This window comes from Styela clava, chromosome 14, assembly GCF_964204865.1.
Source record: "Styela clava chromosome 14, kaStyClav1.hap1.2, whole genome shotgun sequence".
Taxonomy (NCBI): Eukaryota; Metazoa; Chordata; class Ascidiacea; order Stolidobranchia; family Styelidae; genus Styela; species Styela clava.
The window spans coordinates 8,800,630-8,816,086 of record NC_135263.1 but is presented as its reverse complement, the minus strand read 5'-3'; the positions used below and the strand labels follow the sequence as shown (position 1 = coordinate 8,816,086).

Here is a 15,457-nt window from a genome sequence, read left to right as displayed (position 1 = left end):
AAGAACTGAAGTTCCGTGACTGAGTAGAATTTAGTTGAATAAACCTCCCCGTTTATAGGCTGCACAGTGTCTCGCCAAGTAATATAACTTGATTGTTACCCTTACTTCGCAGACTACCCCGTGTAGTTCATTATATAAGTCAAGGCGCTGAACAACTAAATATATAACGATAACAGTTGCGCGAATTCAGCTATATTCATAATATTTTTTGAGGAAATAACTACATTAAATACAAGAATGGACTCGTCTGTTAGTGTTTGCAGGATGAAAGACATTGTGCGTCAACTCAACATCGAGAAAGACATCAAGCGTGAACCTGTTTCCACTGTGTCAAGTGACTTAATGGAATATTGTCAAGTACGTTCAATGTATTAGTGCTATTTTACAAATAAACAATGAGTCAGACGTGTACGTCATTTGTCCCAAAAGAATTCATATATATTTAAAATCGTCGGAATCGAACCGTGTTATTGACAATCTAAGAAAAATATTTTATCCAATTCGTATAATTTTTTAATAGACATTATTTTTCATTTAACATCTGAAAATTTCCTCAATTTAGCAGTAACAATAACGCTCATGTTACGGTGTCATTCGTTTTGTTGTAAAAGGGAGAGTTGTACAAATAATTCGTCTTAAAAATTCTTCTTGTTTATTATGTTATTACCCCTGACAATGGAACAATATCATGGTCGTCAAAAAACAATAACATGATTCGATATAAATGTTTGATTCAATATCATAGTTGAATTATGCCAGTCAGATACAGTCATTTTTCAGTTTCAGTTCCAGGATGTTTCATACCACTGAATCCAGACGTAAGATCCCAGTCTCATTCTAAAAAAATGAACTTTCTTTACGATTTTCCAATTCACATTGCAATCATCGAATACCTTCGCGATCCCGCCGCAAAAACTAAATAGATTGACTATTTTCTCAAGGGACGTTCACTCGTGTACATTTTTGGACACTTAAATCGATATTTCCAATGCCTTTCCTAATTATAATTTTTTAGTTCTGCCGACTAAGTGTAATTCTCATTGTTATTGTCCACATATTGAACCTATTCCAGTGTAATGGATTAATTCTGTTAATTGTCCACCATAAATATTTTCTAGTATATATCTGAAACCATCTGCAATGTTTAAATGTCTTCGGGAAATTTAAACAACAATAGCAACAGTCTTTTTAAAATTGTTCCTTATTACAAAATAAGTAATCGTATTGCACGTTAGTGCGTGCCTGGTTCAAATGCGGGTATGTTCATAATACGGCAGAAAGGGGAGACACATCAGATTAGTAGTTTCATCGAAATTATTAGTGTGAAGTGTCATTACCGAAGTGTAAGTGCCATGAAATGTGTTTATTTAAGCGTAATTTCGCAAACCACACTTGGCGCGTGTCCCTTTCTTGCTCACAGTTCAAACAAACAGCCTCGTAAAAAAGGCAAAAATAATTCATATATATATGATAATTTGTGAAAAATATTTATTTTCAGAAACACTTTCACGAAGATTTTCTGGTTTCCCAGCAATCACCAAATCCTTTCAAGAAGGGGAAAAAAGACTCCTGTACAGTCATGTGATATTTTTTCTTACTGAACCACCTATCAACAAGTTATTGGAAAAGACGCTTGCACGTACATTTTAATTCATCATTCAAGCTAAAGATTTTATAAGTTTATAAACTCAAAATATATCATGCATCGTACGAACCTACCTGAATTTGTAATGACATTGGCTGATTCAATATGTGAATTGATGTCGTCATATACCTGACGAACCCATATTTGAAATTTTGAACATGTAGTACGCATTCATGAAATTTTCCTGACTTTTTGAAGCTATATGAGTGCACCAGAATGCAACGAGTTATTTATTTATCATCCATGATTCACTATGGGACATTAGCACATATTATGTTGATCTTCACACATTTTTTGGCGTGGAAGAGTTCCCAAACCAAATATAAACTGCAAGTATTCACAATCCCTGCAGTTTGCCCCAACATATGTCTATTAGAGTTAGGCCTTTGCATCAGAGTGTCACTGTTTCCGTATCGAGTGCTGTAGAAAAGTGTGTTTTAAAATATGTAAGAAAACTTTTGTATTTACGTCGTCACTCCGTCAACATTATTCTGGTTTCAAATATTATATCTGTGAAGATGAAAAAGCAGACGTCGACCAGAGTGGAAATTGGTGTGACACCAGACTAGACTTTACTCATAGCGTTGATTCCACCATAGTTCTGGATAATTTTACATGAATGTATTTTTGTAGCACTTGAAAGTATTGCGCGATTCGGCGAGTGGCAAAAATTGTGACGCAGCAGCTCATAATACTCCCTTTGTGTTCAAACAGCCCTCTTACGAGGAGGCCCATGTACTGCATTGGTTTTCATATTGCCCATGTGGAATAATGTTATTATGAAGAATCGTCTGTAGTAATACGGAGTTTTAAATTTTGAATATGTATTTGTACCCGACTATATCTTGTTAACAGGTTACAAATTTTGCAAATGTATTTGTACGTGGTACCCTGAAAATAATTACCGGTACCGTAACATTTTCTTATATATATATATAACTGTTCCCCAGAATACTTTTTCCATTGCACTTGTATTTTCATCTCAGCTTTCGTGCTATGAGACCATGTTTAAACTGTAAATTTTTGTTGGCTTAAATATTACTCACTTATTGCAGAACTCTATATCGTGGCCTGATTATATATATCAGTATAACAGCTATTTAAACACTTGGCAAATGTAAAGACGCATACAGGGTTGCCAGACCCCAGCGATCAAAAAAAGCCAAATCAAGACATAAAAAAAGCCAGAAAAAGCCAACAATTTTACTAAGTACAAAAGCCCCATGATTTGTCAGATTTTAAGCCCTTGGCAATGTACTGATGATGATATAGAGCCATTAGTTCATTCAGTGAGGCACACGAATGGAAAGTAAAGTTCCTATACAACTGCAGAAAGTAAAACAAATATCAAGCGAACAGCACTATTTTACCATTCAATATATACAATACAGAGTGCCGCTTCAGTCTGTCAGTATGTAATATACCTACATGTTTCTACTTAAACTTGTGATATACCTTAAAAAATTCTCTCTATATCGTACTCTACTATTGAAAATTTTTTCACTTTCAAAAGTTATAAACCATCAATTTTATTAAAAAATTATCTAACCCCCTGCCGCTCACTGATATCTTATTCAGTAATTTTAGCGTAGTTAATCACATCGTTACTGCAATTGCAGAATTAAACTGAAGCTCACATAAACCATATCAGGCATAATGAAAATTAAGTTATACAACTATTTTTTGGAAACAGAACGTAAAACTGACAAATAACACGCAAAACTGTAAAAACGAGGCAATGTTTACAATCCTGCTTGAACATCTGTTTGAGCAGCTGCAGAAACTGCAATTATTTCTTATTGGGTATGGTTAAGAGTCAATGTAACAAACAAGGGAATCGATGCTCCAGGAAATCCTAATGTTAAGTAGCTAAGTACAGGTAATAGACTATTGTTCAGTTGTTACACACTAAATATTTTATTTCATAGACACTAGAATAGACTTGAAAAAAGCCAAAAAAAACGCCAAAAAGCCAAACGGAAATTCTGACGCCAAACGCGTTTGAAAAAAGCCAAAAATGGCAAATTTGGCGTTAAAAAAGCCAATATGGCAACCCTGGACGCATATTTGGTCGAATTATTGACGTTCAACCCGTCCTTGAAGCGTGAAAGTATGACGTAGTAGGTCAAGTAGGTACGTTGGCAGTTGGCACCGAATTTATTTTATCCTGGATCGACCTCGCCGAACCAAAAATGATCGACAAATATAATTTAAAAATATATATTAGTTCCAATGCTCAATTTTTTTTTCATTGGAGGTAGCAAGAGAAATTAATTGCATCAATTAAAACAAATCAATTGCATATTAAGCATTAAATAAATTACTAAAATTTGCACATGCGCTTGCTAGTCCTTCTAAAAAGGAAAAGCGTGATTATGAAGCTGAAAGTCACAATGACAAGTTTCCTTTGAAAAACAAGCATTTTTTCATATCATCGCACAGTGAATTATTAGAAAAAATTATAAAATTGCAATATTTGAAGAAAAAAAGTTAACGAGTATATTTGGCCCGGATAACAATGGCATAGGAAGACAAAAGCAGGGCTATGAAGTGGTAGTTTAAAACTCCTGGAGCCCGAGTCGTAAATTCCATTTTTAACAGCGATAATAAGTTTAAAGCATTAGAATTTACTGATATCTCCATAGACAAATGGGATCAAAATTTGATTTTCTTGGAGTTTGGAGCTGAAGTTGGAAGTCAAAATTTTTTTCATCATAAAATAATTTAAAGTAGCTTTTTTGGAGTGAATGCACGATATTTTTTACCTATAGCGATTTTCTAGGAAGGTTTTTTAGGTCACAACACCATTTCTTGTTAATTTGTCAATCTCAAATTCAGACATGTCCAGGAGATCACGTAATACTTCTTTTGTGTGCTGTCCTAGTGTAGGTGGAGGCAGAATTTTTGGATATTCATAGTTGCTAAACTTGACTGCTGGAGCAGTGACTTTGCATCCTTTTCCTGCAGTTGGGTGGTCAAATTCTAACACTCTGTTTGTGTGTAACACATGAGGATCTGAAAACACCTGTTCCATATTGTTGACTGGTCCATAGGGAAAAGTACTGTCTTCAAATATAAACAACCAATCTTCACAGTCTTTATCTAAAAATGATTTCTTCAAAATAGGAAGCAAGGATTCTCGATTCCTAACCCTTTTTGCATTATCAGCAAACCTTGGATCAGTCGAAACATGCTCAAGCTTCATTTTATCACATAGATCATTGAACTGTTTATTAGTTGTTGCACCAACAGTGACATATTTACCATCTTTTGTTTTAAAAGATTGATAGGGTACAATAGATGCATGAGCCGTTCCCCATCTTTTTGCTTCAATTCCAGCATTCAGATAGCTTGATGAGATATTGACTAAAGTAGCAATTTGAGATGACAATAAATCACAATCAATTTTTTGTCCCAAACCAGTCTCCCTTCTTTTCATTAAAGCAGCAAGAATAGCCCCTTGGCCATATAAACCAGTACACAGATCAGTCATTGCCACCCCAGATTTACAAGGCTCACCATCCTCTGGTCCAGTAATATAATTCAGGCCACCATAAGATGCAGCTATAACATCATAACCAGGACGATGGGCGTATGGTCCTTCTGGACCGAAACCACTGATTGAACAATACACTAAACCTGGATTAATTTTCTTCAACTTATCATACCCAAGACCGATTTTGTCCATTTTCCCAGGCACATAATTCTCCACAAATACATCACTATCTTTTACAAGGTCTGTGATTATTTTGACACCTTCTTTACGTTTCAAGTCTACAACAACAGAGCGCTTATTTCTATTGACTGAAAGAAAGTAAGCGCTCTCATTTCCACAGAACGGTGGCCCCCATGATCTTGTATCATCGCCATCTATGGGTTTTTCAATTTTGATGACATCGGCTCCCATGTCTCCGAGGACCATAGTCATGAAAGGTCCAGCTAAGACTCTGGACAAATCTATGACCCTGATTCCTGACAGGAGTGAACTTGTCTTTTCAAGTATTGTCATGATTAGCTATTTTTATTGCACAAACTGTCATCTGTTGAAATAGAAACAAATTAAATTTTTTTTTGAAAATCAAAACATTCTATAATTTATATTCATAAAATAATTTTCTTGTATTAAATTGTCTAGTTAAATGATTTTTCATAATTCTATCAATGAGAAAGTAATTACATAGCATAAAAAAGCAGAACACCCTATAAAAAACATATGATATTCTTATATTCAAATTCTCTGTTTAAACTTAAAAACAGATAATGAGCATCCTGACCTTTAATAAGAGAGTCATGGAAAAAAATACAAAAAAAAAATTTTGTTTATATGTTGTAGTTAGTCATCAGTGTTATGATATTGGTCACATATTCAACAACTGATAGTATCTGTAAAAGACTGATATATATTGGCAGAAAACTTCGTGAGCATGGGATTCGTCAACACTTTACGAATAAAATTTTCATGTGAAATTGCATGTACATGAGAATTTAGCATTGGCAATACTTTGGCCAATGGAAGAAAGTCTGAGTTAGTACGAATGATTGGAGTGATATCACTCACCAACGCTTTGCTGTGAGTACCCAAGGAATCAATGATAGAACCATCAATTATTTTGCAAAATTCTTGGAAGGATTTGAAAATGCAACTTTCAAAGACTTGCATGCAGTCATTAGAGTCAAATATATCCCACATTTCATTGATTAATTGTCTTTGTAAATCAAGATCAACAGAGGCCCCAAAATTTACATTTGCTTCATTAGGTAACAAAAGATCAAGTATATTATTTGAATCATTTTCAGAGCTTTTGACGTGGAATGAAAAACTACCATGTTGCCTAATTTGATTATGAATGCTTTTTAAGACTGATTCAATATCTGCACCTCGAACTCTACATTGAAGAGGCATAGATTCTGTCAAATCTTGTGAAATTTTTGTAAATTCATTAATAATACATTCAAGTCCATTACCCAACACAAATTCATGAGAAATTGATAAGAACCATCGTTGGATAACATCATTGATAGGTGGTGACTGGTCTGTAAGAGTACTGGCGTAAACTTTTGCAGCAAGATGATTAAGCTGTAAGCGAATTATAACAATTGAAAGAGTCAAGATGTAAATGGAAATTGACACTTTTGCAAATACAACCACTTTAAGTTCATTCCAGAGTTCAAGTTTTCTCTCTGCAGAAACTTCAGTCTTCAATGAATCTAGAATTGCTTCAGTATCAATTTGTTGCAGTATATTATCTTTTAGCGTGTTCGCTACAGCCTGGGCAATGGCAAAACAATGTTCTTGAGTTTTTTCAAAATGCTGTTGTTTTCTTAGTTCCTCCAAATATCTCTTTTCTTCTTGCACCATCCAATCTTTAATTTTATATTGTGCATATTTCACAGTTCCTACAACTCCTCCAACGAGTACTCCAGCAAATATGAATTTACGGCGATGTCTGCGAAGGAAGCCGCAAATCCGTCCAGGCATATCCATATTTCCCTTATATTGTTTTATTGCAGGATAGATTTATACGAAATAAATAAAATACCGGTACTGAAATAGGAAGACAAGGTAATTCAAAACTGGTATGCAAGAGTGGATCTGTATCGTATCTACGTCTGTCTGTACGGTACCGTACCAATATTGGCGTATTGACTAAGAATTCTAAACAACACGCTACCACTTTATGACCAATGTGGCCTGCGAATGTCATGAATGAAGGTCTGTGATACCTTCCAACTATCGATACCTCAACCCAGGGGTCACCAAATTTTTTTTGTCCGAGGGTCAGGTATCGGACTATCGGTATGACCGTAAATATATACTACTACGGTATGACTCAAACCAATGACATTAAACAACATGATGCGCAACTCCGGCATTTTTGTCCGAAGATCGTATTCGATAGCACGCTCCAATGCACATACTTGACGAGACGAAAACGAGCGGATGTGTGCTGCTTTCAAGGCGTAGCACGAATGGTGTTCGTGCCTGCTTTGACAGTTGTTGTCGATTTTAATGATATTTTTGAAAGTTGGGGTAAAAAGAAATCGGTAAAAGGTAAGGTGAATACTATTGTTGTATATCACACCCGGGCATCGCACTGTTAAGTACATGTGGGAAAGCTAGCCTTTGTCAAATACTACGAAGTTATTAATTCAGTACGGTACGTAGTTGCCCATTTGCCGAAATTACATATTTACTTACTCCTTATGGTTTCAAATAGTTCATGCACCTCCAGTTAGATTTTTTTAATCAGTGAGGATATATACTCATTGTTGATTGCTGCTCATTGTAACATACTATTACGCATTCACTTTTATTTGCGTATTTAATCAAAGTGTTAACAAGTTCACCTAACATTTCACTCATACCGGTCTATATTGTATAGTCTGATTTCTCAAGTATTTGGAGCCACGAATGCTTGTAATTTTCTGACTAAACCCTTTTATTAGTTGGTTTATTTTCCAAAATTCAGTAAAATATTTTTTAAATAAAACATGAAATATTGGATTTATTAGCTTTTCCATTCTGAATCATATAGACTGCTTTATTTATTCTTAACGAAAATTAATAAATCTCCTCTCTTTCTTCAGATGTGAAAGTTGTGGACAAACCTGTCTAAGCATTGTGAGACTCTTGCAGCACAAGAGGCAATAGCAGAAATAGTAAGTATATCAATCAAGAAATTAAGCCGACATAAAGCAAAACTTTCAACTATTCGTCTAATCTCAATTTCCTATTATTTATTCACAGGACAACTATAGCAGACGTGGAGATATCAGAAGTCTGGCGACATATCAGTGACAGTGTGATTCCAAGAAATATAATGCAATTGAAAATAGAAAATTGCAATAGAAAAACAACCTATGGAGGCATGCAAAGACATTTGACCATCCGGTAGAGTTGTGTATGGCCCCCACATCCTGCAGGGCTTGAGGAAAATAACTAAAAATTCCAAAGCGTAAGATTGCATAAGCGGTCTTATTTGTAAAAAGGCACAAAACACGCCAGACATACTTAAAACAGCTTTGGAAATAAGGATTACGGGTACCTCACTGCACCTGTGTTATATTTGGTTCATCAACTTTTGGTAGTACTATAGAAGAAATTCCGAAAGGGGTATAATCATCATTCATGATAAAATACTATAATATATTTTTTGAACAACTTCAATCTAGACCAGGGATCTCAAACTCGCGGCCCCAGAGAACTTCCAGTGCGGCCCTCGAACGCTTAACAATAATTGTAATAGTATTTTGGAAGTTTTTTTTTTTATCTAAATGTAATAGATTTTTCAAACCTTCTAAAGTGAAATTGATTATTCACACAGAAAACAATTTACTGAAAGTAGTTTTGGAATATTAATTTTTTTTTGTCCACATTTTGACCCAATTAAGAATACACATCAAGCTAGCAAAAGAATACTTGAATAAAACACTTGAGTAATTAAATTAAACGCAAAGTACACGAAGAAGGTGGCATTTTCGAAGAAAATGGGAGTTGTAACATTTCTGCTCTTCACAAAATTCTGAAGCACATTGTTTAATTTGTCATATTTCCATCAATACAATCAAAAAACACAATAAGCTCAGCAGTCAATATGACAAATTCGAAGACCAACTTCGAACAGAAAATTTCCATGTGTTTGTATATTAATATAATTATACAACGACTTAGTTACTAAAAATCAATATCCATAATAATTCAAGCAATCCTATGCCACGCAATGTAGTGCGAAATGTCTTGTCGAAAAAATCTGTCATTTGTTTTTTTACTGATCTATACATGAAATGATAAAAGTAACTTTTTTGCATTACTGGAATTAATTAAACATTCGTAAAGATCCAGATAAACCCATGATCATGTGGCCTCGTTAGTTAGAGTTGGTACTATAAAATCATTTCAGACTGGCCTTAGTATGCTGGTGACACAAAAAAGATGCCAAACGCCAGGACGAATGTAATTATTAAAACATCGAGTTTATACTGTGGTATTTTTGTTAATTTTAGGTTCACATATTTAGATTAAGTTATTTTTAGTGTATGTATTATTCTTTCCTTATTCAAAGCTTGTTCAAAAATGATTTTGATGGTTGTACATAGAATTTTACGATTTTTTATAATAAATACTGTAACTTGCAAATGTTGCAATAATAGTCGAATGCAAATATTAATATGTAATTGCATTTGAAATTGAAGAAAATAATAAAACTTAATCCAACTGTTTAGTTGCATCACAATATATGTCACAAACTAAAACTATCTTAAAAATATCTTTTAAGTATACATTATCAAAAACTGTTTGCGGCTCTTTTTACAATTTTCAAAATGCAATGCGGCTCTCGAAAACCCATGAGTTTGACACCACTGATCTATTCCAGACGATTCAAGCATTGCTTTGGGAAATTATATCACTTCAATTAAATTGAAATAATCTCGCTATATTAAATACAAAATCGTTGCTATCATAGAGGTAAACCAATTCAGCCACTCGAAATATATTGGCCTTCACACAGCAATGGAGGCAAAATTGAGAGTTCATGAGCTATGAACATTTGTTCTTTTCTTTGTCTTGAACTTTCCATACTCCACAGCCCCTATTAATTTTTTTTAATTTTAATTACCATGTGATGGTCATACATATCTTTAACTTGTATTTTCTGTCATGATGTATTATCTCAATGTGCCAAACTATTAATTTGCGTGCATATTTTGCTTCCAGATGACATAAATGTATTGTCATGTTTATTACCTCAGCTTGGAGTATTGACAAGAAAAAGGTTTCAACTCATTGTTATAATCAGAATTCACAATCAATAGGAATTATAAACAGCCAACAATCAGTGAGAATTATATGCGAAATCCCTCAGAATAAATTTGTCTAAAATCGGAGGAAGGCAAAAAATATAGGTAGTTTCCATTCACACAAGCATTTCAAGAAGACTTGCTCGAGCCAAACTAAATGAGCATCGTCAGGTGATCGGTAAGGCTGCAAGTTGATTTCAGCCCTGCAACCTCCTGCATAGAAGATAATATTAATTAGTGGGCTATGAGCTAAATTCCTAAATTTAAACAAACCTATCTACGATGCATTATGTACCAGCAATGTTACCTACGATTAACTGAATATGTAATATGTCTAATAAATTCACCTACAAAAGCAAGTTCGATAGGTGCAAACTTTGTGTTATGGAATTGTATCGCAGCACAGTTTTGTATGACACCCTCTTTAAATGAAATTTCAATGATTAAGCGCAAACATTAAAATTACTAACTTTGAACTTTGTCATTATCTGCAAAATGTTCCACACAAATCTTTCCGCTATCGCGTTTGTAATCTTTTCTGATAAAAAAAAAAGTCTATGATGTCCAGAATTGCTCTTTACAGCTTGCCTGTTATTCCAGCTTTCCAAGTAAGCAAAACTTCTTAGATATAGAGATTATTTTGTTTCGTTACAGGCGCAAAAAGGCAGGTACTACACGTAAAAAAGACGCCGAGTAGCAAAAGCGAGCGGAAAACGGACGCGAAAGGCGACGAGAAATATGTGCATTGGAGCGTATCATGAAATACAATGTTTTGCCTGTAGTCTTATGGAGTGACGTCAGAGTTGCCTATCATGTTGTTTAATGTCATTGCTCAAACCATATTTACGCTCAAACTGTGTTGAAACGAGCCGGACAAATACGGTATTTTTGTCAATGCAATACAATAAATTCACAAAAGTGGGGAAATGGTATTCAACAATATAAATTCTACATTTCTGAAGTATTGGATATTTAATTCTATATCGCAGAATATGGACCAAGAACATCATAACAAAACAAATAGGCTGTACCAGTGGTTCCCAACCTTCTACCCTGGCGGACCGGTAAAATTAAATGAAATGTACTCGTCGCGGACCGGCAAAAATTTAAATGAGTAGGCCTAGAACAGAAAATAATTACATATATTTGCGTAAAGTCGTGCAATCACTATGATTTTAGAAAAAAAAGGTACACTTAAAAACATTTCACATGAGGAAAACCTATCATATAATGTGTCGGTCAAAAATCGAAATGGGTGGAATATAAATAATAACATATGTATTGCGTAATAAAATGCAGTGCTGGGCACCCATTATGCGTAAACAAGGCACACATCTCACATAAAGAACATTTAAATGCCAAATCATGTAGGCCAGGGGTTCTCAAACTTTTGGTGTTGCGGAGCCCTTGAAAAGTTGAATATTATTCGCGGAGCCCCAAAATAAATGTTAAAATTGTTACTTTCAGATTAATATTCCTGGGCAAGTTAAAAGTACTTTACTTATTTAAAATGCTGAACCTTTTTTAATAGGATTAACACAAGCCATAAATGAATCTGAATTTCATACTAAAGCTGTAAATTTGACACTTGACGAACATATTAATAAATTAGGGGTCGAATCTTTTCTCTTTTGACATTTTTGGAAGACTTAACAGGCCGCTAATAACGTGCGCGATTTTATTTTGTTACAATCGCCGATTTTTTTCGTCAGCATGGCGTGTTTTGAACATCTTTACGCCGGTGTTTATTCTCCTTAAATCAAAAATTTCCCTCGGCATATACATGTATTGTTACACAATGACGACGTTAATTCCTTTTTTGTTCTCGTGGGAAATTATGAGTTCAATGTGAAAAACATGTTACCATATAATAGTCATCTGCGACGAAATGTTAAAAATTATAATTAATAAAGAGATAAATCCGCAACTCAAATTTCTTGATTAAAAAACGGCATTCTAAAATATTAAAACTGAAACTTTAAATGGAAGATCACACGTTTGGCTTCAGCAGACTCACCTCAGATTGAAAACGCTTTTATAGACATTGTAAATCACAAAATTTGGTGTTATGTTAGGTTTTCGTCGTAGTGACTGCGAAATCGAAACACAGTCCACGATGTACCTTTTTTCATTCTGAAACTACCGACGGAGCCGAATGCAATAAAATAAATTCTAATTGTTCGTATTTTGCCCAGACATTGTGATTTTTTAAACGGCGATATCCTGCTTAAAAATAATCTCAGGTGCGAAAGAACAAATCAAGTTTGACAAATCCCAAGATCGCGAAAATACGACTCCACTTTATTTATTGTTGGCAGTTTATTACATATTTTATGTTATTTTAGAATAGTATTCTTTCATTTAAGTAATACTAATACTAATCTCGAATCAAACTTGAGTAACGATGATCACAATTACATTATAACGAAGAGACACGTTGAATGCTCGCATCGGTCATGGATTGTATATTTAAGCAACAGAAATCTCGTTATCCGTTTTTTTAATGGCGAAGAATGTTGCGCGGAAATTTCCGATTCCAATTTTGAACCACCTCCCTCTTAAGAATCCTGGCTGCGCTCCTGCTCATAAATAATGTCATTTTTAATTCAGCCTCTTTACCATATTTCGAGGCTGTATTGTTGTCAGATTTTATCAACGCTGTTATTGCTTCTTTCAACAGTTACAAAATTTTGAGTCAGTATTTCGAAGAGTAATCGAATAGCTCGCGGAGCCCCTGGGTTTCTCTCGCGGAGCCCTGGGGCTCCGTACGGAGCACTTTGAGAACCTATGATGTAGGCTACAAACACAATTAACTCCAGTGAGAATTTTGCTACTGTTTCATTTCCAATACAGGATTGCAAGCGAGGCATCAAAAAAAAAGGTTTTGCAACACATAGCTCTGCAGCGGCCCACAGTCAATTTATTTGCTTCTTTTTTAAAGGTAAAAGCAACTGGTTGAAAATGCGGACAACAGTTTGATTGCTCGATTACTCAGCGATGGGTATTCGATATCAAGAGAGCTCAAAAATTAATTGTGATAATGATTCTTTTATAAATCTGGACTGTAAAGTAGAGGTTTCACCATATCAATCCCTCTGCAGTTGATCGTTCACCCAAACAAAATTAATTTATATTACAATGATAAAGTCGTTGCTAACTTGACACCATCAGGCTCAAAATCCTGCTGTGCATCACCCAAAAAATATCTTAGCGGCCCCCGCTTTTGTTGCGCGTCTCGTGACCACCTGCAGGCAGAGCCGTTATATAATGGCTCTGCTGCAGGGTCGCAACAAGTTCATATCTCGCTGGGTGTCATATAGTGAAGCCCTGGTATATTATAATGTTCTTGAAAGTTTTTATGGTTTAAACAAAGAAATATTTTTATTTGGATGGTAATATTAATCAAGAAAAGCATGCAGAACGGAAAAAGCACGCATGCTGATTTTCAGGTTTCTGAATCTTGCGAGAAAAGGCGCGGCGGAGTGGCTCAACGGGCTAAGCGTTAGGAATACGCTCGCCACCGCACCTCTAATTACTCTGCGTGGGTTCGCAGGTTCGAATCCCATGCAGGGATGGTTATGTGCGAGAGGATTGCTGGACTCCTCGCCGTCGTTGGGTGGTTCACGTAACCGCTGGTCGGTTACGGCTTCCTCCACCACCAAGTCCATGCTTCTGAAAACAAAACGATACAGTAAAACCAATCCCATACCCGACTTGGAATGGTAACCGGACGAGAGGCCGTGGTTCGCCAAATGGATAAGCCGTCTTATCGGCTTTCCTCTCCCCCGGGATAAATATGTAAATCCTATCCTGTCCTAAAAAGCGAAAAGTGTGATTACTCGGCGCCAAGACGTCGCCCGGCCATACCGCACCTATCAAACAGCAATATGACGACGAAGAGAAATTGCGTGATAAACCAACCGCGGACCGGCGGTTGGCAACCACTGGGCTATACCGTACCAGACAACTATCCTGAGGTTAGCTGTTAGCAAATCAATTGCGGTCATGAATATATCCGCATGAAAGCAGTAGGGCCTACAAAAGTTAATTAATGTGACTTGTGAAATTGGGGCAATACTGAGCGATTACAGTAGCCTACTATTAGCGCAAAATGCACGTTCGACGTTCATTTTAGCAAAAGAAACGTACACAGCAACAATTTCGCCGAAAGCACGCGTCACGAGTGCATCCTGCGCAGAAAACGTTGTGTGATCGTTGCGTTGCCTATTTTATCACAGCTATTTCCAGACTAATTTTTGATTACTGGTTACTGCAATTAAACTACAACTCCTAAGAAGGCCAAATGATGATTGACTTATTTGATTCATACCTAAATTTCCGAAACACAACCAAAACCTAACAAATAAGCTAGCATTTTAAATTGCGAAAACGAAGTATTGTTTACAACCACGGCTGAAAATCTAACTCTGAGTGACAAAAATGTCTGAGCGGATGCAAAAATGCCTATTGTTACGTCACTTTTAACATCTCGCTGATTGGCCAATGTTACAAAATTAACGAGGAAGTCGATGCTCGGCGAATCATCCCCTGCCGTAGAAAAATTTTCGCCATTTTTCGTGTTATCGCGGACCAGATGAAAGGACGCCAAGGGCCGGATCTGGCCCGCGGGGCGTAGTTTGGTGACCCCTGTGCCGAACCCGACCATTCGCCACCAACGGGTGCCTTCGTCATGCACGTTCATACATCTGTTTTAAATACACCCATTCTTGGCCGTGGTTGGTTGGTCTCTAATTTTTGGCTATTGAAAATGAACTGAAGCTCTTTAAAAAAAAAAATGACAGTTAAGCTATTTGATTTCCATCAAATTTTTCTAAACACAGCTGAAAACTGAATCATAACACGCAAAAATGAATTAATGTTTACAACCATGCTTGATATCTGCTTCAATGAAAGAAGTGTCTGAGCGACTGTACAAATTGTAATTGTTACGCCATTGTCAACTTAGTGCTGATTGGTCATTGTTGCGGAAATAAATAAGGAGATGTGAAATTG

The 15,457-nt window shown here is 35.7% G+C and overlaps 3 protein-coding genes and 1 long non-coding RNA gene across 4 annotated transcripts; 2 read left to right on the top strand and 2 right to left on the bottom strand.

Annotated features, from left to right (window-relative positions):
• LOC120341435 (guanine nucleotide-binding protein subunit gamma-like) lies at positions 1–2,707 on the top strand. Its single transcript, XM_078120264.1, has 2 exons — positions 1–357; positions 1,499–2,707. Exons 1-2 carry the CDS (start codon positions 238–240, stop codon positions 1,583–1,585), a joined length of 207 nt encoding a protein of 68 aa, XP_077976390.1. The 5' UTR covers positions 1–237; the 3' UTR covers positions 1,586–2,707.
• A 1,142-nt stretch (positions 2,708–3,849) lies between these two features.
• On the bottom strand, positions 3,850–5,669 carry LOC120341433 (succinyl-CoA:glutarate CoA-transferase-like). Its single transcript, XM_039409939.2, has one exon. It carries the CDS (start codon positions 5,652–5,654, stop codon positions 4,437–4,439), a length of 1,218 nt encoding a protein of 405 aa, XP_039265873.2. The 5' UTR covers positions 5,655–5,669; the 3' UTR covers positions 3,850–4,436.
• Positions 5,670–5,863: 194 nt separating this feature from the next.
• LOC120341434 (peroxisomal biogenesis factor 3-like) lies at positions 5,864–7,228 on the bottom strand. Its single transcript, XM_039409940.2, has one exon. The coding sequence runs from the start codon at positions 7,128–7,130 to the stop codon at positions 6,012–6,014; it is 1,119 nt and encodes a 372-aa protein (XP_039265874.2). The 5' UTR covers positions 7,131–7,228; the 3' UTR covers positions 5,864–6,011.
• Positions 7,229–7,485: 257 nt separating this feature from the next.
• LOC144432000 (uncharacterized) lies at positions 7,486–10,421 on the top strand. The gene is made up of 3 exons (XR_013480343.1): positions 7,486–7,697; positions 8,234–8,305; positions 8,394–10,421. It is a non-coding gene; the product is annotated as an uncharacterized LOC144432000 (long non-coding RNA).
• The last annotated feature ends 5,036 nt before the right edge of the window (positions 10,422–15,457 follow it).

What these genes read in the sequence shown, in the direction of transcription:
- LOC120341435 (XM_078120264.1), top strand. Translation starts at nt 238, where the DNA reads ATGGACTCGTCTGTTAGTGTTTGCAGGATGAAAGACATTGTGCGTCAA. An exon ending in ACTTAATGGAATATTGTCAA is followed by an intron (nt 358 to 1,498) that starts GTACGTTCAATG and finishes ATTTATTTTCAG; the next exon opens with AAACACTTTCACGAAGATTT.
- LOC120341433 (XM_039409939.2), bottom strand. Translation starts at nt 5,654, where the DNA reads ATGACAATACTTGAAAAGACAAGTTCACTCCTGTCAGGAATCAGGGTC.
- LOC120341434 (XM_039409940.2), bottom strand. Translation starts at nt 7,130, where the DNA reads ATGGATATGCCTGGACGGATTTGCGGCTTCCTTCGCAGACATCGCCGT.